Raw genomic sequence first — 10,138 nt, 5'->3', positions numbered from 1 at the left:
ATGTTCAGAAGAAACTACCTTTTCCAGAGGGGTTTCGGCACGATTGCAGTAGCGAGCCGTTCGACACCATGACTGCCAGGCAGGGATGTGTACGGGGGGACCCAAGGCGAGGTGCCCGGGCTCCCGAGGTGCATTCTTTGGGCGCGGTGGCTGGGTGGGACTGTTTCCCCCCCATTGACAGAGAGCGGAGTGAAGAGCCCAGGGTGTAGCACCTTGGTGTTCAGACAGCATCTTCCTACGCCCCCCGGTGAGTTCGAACGCGGCATCGGCTGTACGCCTGAGCCGGTTCTCTTTCAGTCCGAGGCCCCATTTTTCTGTGGGGAGAAGCATGGGGGCGGTGGGGTCCTCAGTGTCAATCCTCCATCTGTCCATCCACCTGTCTCCACTCCGGCTTCTGCATGTTCCATCGAACGATGATCGACCGACCCCCGCCTGCCCCAGACTATTCTCTTGCCTAGCCTTGAATGAAATGCACCTGCACTGTTCTGCCTGTTGGCTCCTTCTGGGGAACATGACACCAATAGCATCCTTGAACGGCACTATTAACTCTACAAAGTACACAATCGTTTCATACTCCAAATATAACACCATGTCTGGATACAATGAAGTAACCGCAGTAATCTGTGGCACCTGGAGCTGTTTGCCCTCATCAGCCAGCAACTTGTGTTGGATATCTTCAAGCAAATTATCTGTCAGATTTATGAAGCAAGTGGAAGGAGTGGGTTGTTTTCTGTTGTCAGCAACATATACATGAAAACCATTTAATTTTTCCCTTTCCTGTCCCAGTACCCTGCATCTGTGGTATCAGAACACCTTAACTAAATAAAATGTACTTTTGTATAATTTCCTGAGATTTACAGTACATTGTTTTTCAGTAAAGTATCTGCTAAATATAATGTAAATGGAAACATACAATATAGCTTGCTACATGTAAACTCTAAACAGTGTGGTAAAACATTGTAGTGGTGAAACAAAATGCTTGGTAAATGTTTCACATTATCTCTTCTTGTTATTTAATACATTTTACTTTTTTAAAACTATGAAAAACGCAAACATTTCACAAATGTAAGCACATATCTAATTCAGTTTCGTATCTAAAAGGAAATAATGTTCCATAATATAGATTATCAGCTTTAAATAGTATATTAGTTGGAATAAAAGATGGAAATTGGTTGTACTTAAATTGAAGACAGCCTACAAGGATCGAGATAGTTGTTTACTGTACGTAATAAATGTAGATAACTGGTTTGTCGTACACAAAGCACAAAGAAATTAGATGTACAGAAAACCTTTTCAAGCTGCTTATTTAATACACAACATATACAACACACACAACTAACAATGCTTACAAACAAACCTCAAACTTCATTTCCTAAAACAGACACAGAAATTGTGCACGTTTTTTTTTTTTTTTTTTTTTTTTTTTTTAAATGTATACCATGATTACTGTGAAAATTCAGTTTCCATCAACAGGCACAAAAAATGGTAGTCCACATCAATAACAGGGTAATTTTGACACCGTGTCTCCTCTTTAGTGTACAAATATCTCACAGTGCACTGCTTTTTTATTGTAATATTCAGAAACCATTGACAGAATGCTGAATCTACCATACAATGGAAATTCACTATTATTCGCTATAATTCACTATGACTCTGGACAAAGTGTGAGAAATAACCTCAACAGTAGTTACTTTTTGAAGTCTAAGTAATCAAACTCTTTGATAACCTGGTGCTTGATGGCAGGTATAAATCTGCTCTTACTTTTTTCAAGTCATGCCTTTAACCCAGTTTAAATACAGCTACTTGGGGGACAAAGGTATTGTATAGAGGCTTTGTGGCAATGGTGACTTAAGCACAGTGGGATATGATTGTTTCAGCATTTTATTACTGAATAGTTGGACAAAATTTGACATACTTGTTGGACTAAGAAGTGAGCACAGTGAAGAAGTGTAAAATTAGTCTATAATGCTGAATAGTATGTTGTATATCTCTCAACCACAGTGGACTAAAGGACCCTGCATTTCAACAAAGTGAACATTCTCCAATAACTTCTGTAAATATGAGTACCAGTACAATAAATAAATAGTTTAGGCCCTTTAAGACAACAGGTACCCTGAAGAATTCTGGACATCCATAATTTACATCAGTAAAATGACAAAACATGTTGGCGACAAGGTTAAGTAGGGCTTTGTTTAATGGTCCATGATTTTTTTTTTTTTTTGTTTTATTTCCAGGTTATTTTACATTTGTTAAAAGTTTAGCCATTGCACCTTTTGTCAAAAATATTAAGAGTGTGCAGTTTGGCTAAAAAGATGCAGATTTTGGATACATTTATAGTGAGATCAGCTGAGCTAGAAAGGTCCAAATCATAAAAAGCAGGTATTGAATAAATAAAAATATTTATATTCTATATCATTTTTAAGTAACACTCTGAAATACCCCAGTGGCCCTGCAGCCAATGTACAATAAACACCAATGAATACAGCACATGTCAAATAGTACACAGCACAACACTACTTCCTTTGGGCTGGGGGGCAGCAGATGAGAGGACCCAAAGAGAGATGAACAATCATGGGTAGGTTTACTCATCAAACCTTCCTTCTAGGATGCTATCGAAGGAGAATGGGACAAATTTGAATCCCTGTCCCGTGTAGAACTTGTTCTGGAACTCCACCCTGAAGGAAACATAAAACTATTTCAGAAACAAACAAACAAACACACACACACACACACACACACTTTCTGAACCGCTTGTCCCATACGGGGTCACAGGGAACCAGAGCCTACCCGGCACCTCAGAGCGTAAGGCCGGAGGGGGAGGGGACACACCCAGGACGGGATGCCAGTCCGCCGCAAGGCACCCCAAGCGGGACTCGAACCCCAGACCCATCAGAGAGGAGGACCCAGTCCAACCCACTGCGCCACAGCACCCCCGCTTATTTCAGAAACATTTTAAATTAAAATATTGCAGTTCATACATTTAAAAACATTGCATAAATTCATTGTTTATCATGTCATAATGTTAAACAATACACTATGAAAAGATCCCTACAGCTTTTTCACAAAAGCAGCTACATCACAGAATCATACTTAAATGGTAAACAAACTATTGGTTTTTGCCTCAAGTCCCAATGAGTTGCAGCCCTGAGGGAGTTAAGGTGATCGGTGGGGAAGGCCAGACAGGATCGTAAAACTGGATGATCCTTCCTTAAAGAGCAATTTGTTGACTATGTTAGGCTTCTTTACTGGAGGTCTGCGTTGTATTTTAAACAGCAACTTATGGCACGTAGAGACCCTTAAGCAATGTACTGACTGTTAACTGCTCCAGTCCAATTGCCCAGCTGTGTAAGGGATTAAATAATTGTTTCTTTTTAGAAAATCATGAGCTAAATGAATAAATCTAAGTGCATGTTGAGATGGGAAGTGTCCGACCAGCGATACAAGCAGTGTTAAGAGACACAACCTCTCCAGAGTGGAGGGAAAGCGGGGAGAGGAAGGGGTGGCCAGACAGACCATGCCCCTTCAGAGAGAATCTGTTCATCAGACTTTTCCCCACATCAAGCCCTTCACTGTTCTCCTGCTCCAGTCACTGTTTCTATAAATAGCACAAATAAAGACATATGTCTGATAGGCACCTTGATTCTGTCCTCAGTCCTGCACACTGGAAGAATCTGGCATGTCGGAAGGATTTAAATACAAAGGCAGTAGTTGCATGTTTCTAGTTTATTTGCAAAAGACCCAGATTTGTAACCCACCTCATGTTGTAATGAGCTTGACAGAGCTAATTAACCCCAAACTGCTTGCTACCTGGCTGTATAAACAGGTAAACAATTTTAAGAAGTTGAAGTTTCTTTGAAGGAAAAACACACACACACACACACTTTCAGAACCGCTTGTCCCATACGGGGTCGCAGGGGAACCGGAGCCTACCCGGCAAGGGAAAAAAAAAAAAAAAAAAAAGAATTTACTGTTTTGGTTATGATACTAGATTCACAATAATCAACTGTTGTGACTGACAGACAGTCGGTGTGATTTCACATTCTCCCACATTAACTTTTGCTAAGTATAATAAAATTGTATAGAAAGTTATATTCTGTATTTTAATGTTCCCATGAATGTTCATTACATGTCTACTGTTGTGTCTGAATAACTGTGCTGAAGTGATAACCAAGGATAGGAGTTATGTTCATGGCACTCATTTTTTGTTTTGAGAACATATGTATGTGGTTATTCTGTCTGTTGTGTCTTTGTCAGACATGAGCAATGTATACATACTATACTAAAATTACAGTACTGTCAGAAAAAATGCTGTTGCATGAGAAATGGTATATATTATCACATCAATTTTTCACTGTCCAGGACACTGCTAATGTAAGGGACCATTTTTGTAGCAATTTTTTATTGCCATCTGAGGGATAGGTGTATAGCTAAGTGAGAACTGTAGTATGGTAACATCAATTCTGTCTTTCCAAAGCAGTGTGTTCCTCTTTATTAGGTCATACACTGTTTGTCATGTCCCGCATAACTCTTTATTTCCATTTCGGCGTTTTCTCTGCTGGGCTGCGTCCAATTATCAGGCAGCCAGTATGTTTGGAGAAAGTGAAGAGTGGACTGCTGCCAAGGACAAGTGTCTCACAGCACCAACACCAAACAGAGTGAAAAACCAAACTGCTCCAAAAGTACTGAGATCACATTTTCTAAAGGTTTCTATTGCTCTGTCACTACCACCACATATTTAACAAAGCCAAACAAGTATCCATGTTAAAAGAGAATGATTTAGTGTTATATACTAGTAACTTCAATGCAAAGCATATGTTTATCAGCAGGAGGATTCTAAATCACAGAAGAGTCCAGTGAACATGTTTCTCTAACATCCATACCTCTTAAAGTTCAATTAATTAAAAATGATAATTGGTCCGAACTGCGGTGTCCGAAAGAAAGGTACACCGTTCTTTGGAGGTTTTATCGAAATGCAGCACAGGAACACTTTGAGTGCACAAATAAAAGAGTTCATCAAGAACAGCAGCTTGTGTCACAATCTCATTGTGGAACCTCTTTTTTGCTCCCGCGCAAAAATGCCTGCATTAGACCCAGTGCAGCCTATAACAATTCCCACTTCAGTTAAGAATTAACCAATGACAATTAACCTTTGTCAATTTACACCCTACAGGCTGGCAGGAACCTTTCTTTTACAAAACTCTAAATGATTTGTTCTTGGTTTAAAACACCACACAAACTTTTTCCAAAGCATGGAAATGACTGTTGCTTTAAATAGAGTTCATGACATTTCATTTCATTGCCCTGAGTAGAACTAGAAAACAGTTTCACCTATGGAACACAATTATAAGCAACTGCATCCTCTAATATCCCTAAAACTGCCCAGTTCTAGAGGCCTCTCTGTTGTGGCGTTTGATTCCATTCCAGCACATATATTGTGTTACTTGGATTCTAAACTGATCCCTCTTCCCTTCGGAAATGTAGTCTTATTTTTGTGTACATCAAAAGAGTTGTACAACAGATACTGATGTCACACACGCTGACATTGAGCCTTCTTCCATAACTAGAAATGACTGCAGTTTACTTTTAAAAAAAAAAAAAAGTTTTATTGTGCAAGTAGTGCTTTTTGGCTTTTTCAGTAAGACTACAGGTACATCTAGATGGTACTTCACAGAACCTGTTACTAGGGATTCAGGGGAAGGAAAAAAAAAAAAAAAAAAATAAAAAGTGATGTGTTTCATTAAGCCTCAGGTCAAATGTTTATGCACATGAAAACTTTAGGAGGGAAGAGGGGGGAGAAAACTTATCTTCTCTCTGGCACGCTGTGTGAGTATTCCAGGCTTTCAGCCAGGAAAAACAGCAATGCCCACCCACAGACTAACAGTATAAGTCTGCTACATGCCTTGCTCCCTGTCTCCTCCTTGCACAGTGAGGTACACCCTGGATTTCCAAACCAGTCACAAGATAACCGGCCCCTGGCCCTGCTTGGAACCCTGAACATTATGCAGGTTCAGCCGTAGGGGGAACTCATGAGCTGAAGCGCTGAATCCTGGTTAGCGTCTGAGGAAATAGTATGTACATTTATTCATTTAGCCGACACTTCTCTCCAAAGCAACGTTAAGGTATTTACCCACTTATACAGCTGGAGCAATTTTAGAGTAAGTACAGCTGGAGGTGGGAATGGAACCTGTGACTTTTGGGTCTAAAGGCAGTAGCTCTAACCACAACACTACCAGCTATATAGTCATGTTTGAACTGCCGAGAAAGTGCTGCTAGTGTTCATAGTGACCCCTGGGAAAGCCCCTTCTGAAATGTCTGTGGATATACAGTTTAAGAAAAGAAAAGAAAAAAAAAAAATTCTATATATATATATATATATATATATATAACATCAACCAATTCCAAAGTCCCTAAATGAAGACGGTCCTATTACGTACGCTAAGATTCATTTGAACACTTTTCCTACCTAGGAACTATGCCCTATTATGTAATTTAAAGAATGTTCTTGAATAATGCACTCTGTTTTTAATTTTTTTTGGTAGCTTTTTTTTCCAGTCATTTGCAGTTTGAGGGGAGGTGCGGTCATGCGGCAGATTTGGCTGGTGCCCACTGTGTGGCAGCTCTGGTGTTCAAGTCCTGCTTGGGGTGCCTTGCAATGGACTGGTGCCCTGTCCTGGGTGTCACCCCCGCCCCCAACCCTATCCCTATGTAGCATCATCAGCCCACACACCTTATTCACCATGGTGACTTACACTACTAGATATGCTACTTACACTGGGTCACTCATCCATACATCAGTGGAACACATTCTCTCTCTGTCACGCACATATTATGGGTGAACCTGAACAGCATGTTTTTGGGCTGTGGAAGGAAACCAGAGGACCCCGAAGAAACCCAGGCAGACATGGGGAGAACATGCAAACTCCACACAGACCGAGTGGGGATTGAACCCACATCCTCTCACACCACCCAGGTGCTGTATGATAGCAGCGCTACTTGCTGTGCCACTGTACCGCCCATACAATGCTCTCGGTCCGAGGACCCCATTTCCTCAAGAACTTGCACCTCAACCCAGCCGTTCCAGCCCTTTTTATCCTTCCTTAGCTTTTCTTTCTTGCTTCTCTTCGTTACCTTCTCACACTCTCCAGCCAGCACCTGCACTCTTATAATCCCTGTCAGTCCTGACAGCAGTTGAACAATTATTTTATACCTTTCCCACAATTCAACTTACAATAAAAATCTTTTCTTACTCGAACATGACACTCCTCAGTAATGCAGGTTATTACAATAAATTACAAATGAATGGTACTAGAGAGAGAAAAAAAAAAAAAAAAAAAAAAATTAGCACATATCTACGATATTAGTTTTTTTTAAAAAAACTCCTTCCGTAAAGTCACATTGCTTGCATACCACTGTTACTGGCACCCACAGGTTTGAGTTGCAGTCCAGTGAAATATTATTCATCACTGTAACATTAAAAATGTGTATGTGTTTTTGAGTGAACTGGGAAAAGGAGTGTCTTGAAATTACGACATGACAATTGATTCCTTGAGTTCTCAGCATCATGGACATTCTGAGCACATCGATATGCTCACCTCCCACAGAAAACCATGTCTTGCACATAGTAATCAGTCCAGGACATACAGTATACAGCAGCTTCACGGAATAGTTGGGTGGCACGGTGGCACAGGGAGTAGCGCTGCTGTCTCACAGCACTCGCATGGTGCGAGAGAACGTGGGTTTGATCCTCCCTCAGTCTGTGTGCAGTTTGCATGTTCTCTCCGTATCTGCGTGGGTTTCCTCTGGGTGCTCTGGTTTCCTCTACAGTCCAAAGACATGCTGTTCAGGTTCCCCCATAGTGTGTGAGTGACACAGTGGGTGTTTCACTGATGCATGGATGAGTAACCCCTTGTAAGTAGTGTATCTAGCAATGTAGTCACCTTGGTGAATAAGGTGTGTGGGCTAGTAACACTACATAGTATCTGTTGTAAGTTGCTTTGGACAACAGCGTCTGCTAAGCAAATAAATGTAAATAGTTATTTGTAAACGACTCAAAATATACTCAGCAAAGTGAAGATGCTAACTGAAAAATAGCACAATTAAATACCTCTATTAAATAAAGTTTTTAGCTGTTAATATATTGTTAGAGTGATCACCTTTACTTATTGGAGCAATCCCATGTACAACATACAAATTAGCTTCAAAACTTCACAAATTAAACTCAACAATTAGAGGACTCGAATGGTCCAGATCTCAACACTGTTTTCCCATTAATTATGGGGAGGGGAAAAAAAAAAAAAAAAAAATGTAAACTGGACCCTCTGTTAATCACAGTTCCAGTCCACATCCGTTGAGAGGCTAAAGAGAACAGAATGGAAAGGATGCAGGAATGTCTCAATACAGAGGCAAAGACTTTGCAAGAGAGTTGCGACAGTGGAGATTAAAACAAGAGGTCAAAAAGCTAGAATTAAGTGCTTTTTTTAAGAAAAAGATTCACTCTCCCAGTAGGAGAAAGTACTTAAGTGTGGAAAACAGACAAGAACATTCAGGGTATCAGTGTTTGTATCTGTTTCTTTTGTAGGAGTCAAAGACATGATATGAAATGATAACTGTGCTAGAGCCACACAGTGAGCTTACGTACTTGTACTGAATAGCCCAAAATGTTTACATCACATGGGCTAGGATAGCTTTTGCTGTGCAATTTTGTACTATGTGGCAGAGAAAATCCTTTTTACTAATATAATAAAACCATAAGAGTTTTGTTTTGTACCCTTAAATCTGTGTGTCAGTTGCTTTGCTCAGGAAGGAACATTTGAGGAAATAAAACTCCTGGAAAATAAATTCCAGTTACAACTTCATGAAACTCAGTGCTACGTTGAAGGAAGCTTTAGGAGGTCTCCATTTGAACTACGGTACGCAGAAGAAACTTACAAAACCAGGGGAAGAAGTATTATTCTCTAGCCTGTGCCAGAACAAACAGGGTGAAGTTGATTTCAAAATCATAGGGTAGGGCTGCTACTAACACTTAATTGCTTAAAAACAAAATATGAAGAAAAATTAAAATCTGTACTATAATACACAGAGCTCTGTTTAAGCAAGAATTTTTTCCCCTTTCAAACTCTTACAACATAGCATTTCTGAAATATTGCCCCAAGGCTGTAACTGAGATAGATGGAAAATTACTCATCCTAACATTTCGAAATGAGCCACAAGTTAAACAGAGCACTCAGCAAAGGTTAAATTAAATGAACACCGAATGCTATGGAAGAGAGGTCAAAACAGTATTTTTCAGAGTGAGAAGACATTACCAGATGAAAGCAGAATACTGAAATTGAGGTAAACTTAGTAAACACCATGCTATCAATGCAGTTGTTTGAACAATAAAGTGAATCTAAACATGTATAAATATGGTACCTTAAACACACACGCTGAGTAATTCTTTTCAAATTGGGGAATTCACACTGGGCCACATGAGGATCTGAGGGACTCAAAGTACTGTAGGCAGTGCTCCTGAAACACACTTACCAGTGCAGACGGAGGGCATGCAGGAAGGCTGACAGCCCCTCCATGATGAGCAGGATGCACACGGTGAGAGTGGCAAAGAACGAAAAAATGATGGACAGCCCGAAAAAGCCACCATAGCTCCGTGAGGACAGGCCAATGTGCATGACCATGGTCCACAGCACCTCAGACAGCTCTGTGGGATGAAGGAACGACCGAGAAAGCTGCAGGAGCAAAGAATGCAGTTTGACCCATTCTTCACTCATTTGTGTACCCTGCATTTGGTAAAGGAATCTGTGTGTGAGATCTTCATGACAAGGCCTGGCAAATGACATTTTCCATAAATATATGTAACAATTGTGTTTACGGGGGGGGGGGGACCACTGGAAAGCAGAAGTTATAAGGTGAGTGCTTTGGATTGCTGTCAAGAAGTGGCAACACAGGTAGGCTGTGACGAGGTAATGCAGCTCTCAAATATCTCTCATATGGATATATTCCTGTATGGTGGTTGACACTCACGTGCATGGGCCAGACTCAGAGCCCAGAGCCGCAGGTAGGAGGCAGTGTTGGAGATGCAGCCCAGGCAGTACTCAATGGTGTGAATTGCCTGATTGACTGCCACATCTCCAAAGTTAAACTG

The 10,138-nt window shown here is 40.7% G+C and overlaps 1 protein-coding gene across 4 annotated transcripts in view; it reads right to left on the bottom strand.

Moving 5' to 3' along the window:
- Window positions 1-1,411: 1,411 nt before the first annotated feature.
- Window positions 1,412-10,138, bottom strand: part of LOC108919860 (V-type proton ATPase 116 kDa subunit a) — a 35,250-nt gene continuing 26,523 nt past the window's right edge. For all 4 annotated transcript variants that reach the window (XM_018728160.2, XM_018728169.2, XM_018728180.2 and 1 more), the window contains 3 exons: window positions 10,018-10,135; window positions 9,523-9,694; window positions 1,412-2,675 (listed from right to left, as the gene is read on the bottom strand). In XM_018728160.2, coding sequence (XP_018583676.1) covers window positions 2,582-2,675; window positions 9,523-9,694; window positions 10,018-10,135 — 384 coding nt within the window. In that variant the 3' untranslated portion in view covers window positions 1,412-2,581. The remainder of the gene's footprint in view (window positions 2,676-9,522; window positions 9,695-10,017; window positions 10,136-10,138) is intronic.

This window comes from Scleropages formosus, chromosome 20, assembly GCF_900964775.1.
Source record: "Scleropages formosus chromosome 20, fSclFor1.1, whole genome shotgun sequence".
Taxonomy (NCBI): Eukaryota; Metazoa; Chordata; class Actinopteri; order Osteoglossiformes; family Osteoglossidae; genus Scleropages; species Scleropages formosus.
The sequence above is the reverse complement of the archived record's forward strand: the minus strand, read 5'-3'. Positions and strand labels throughout refer to the sequence as shown.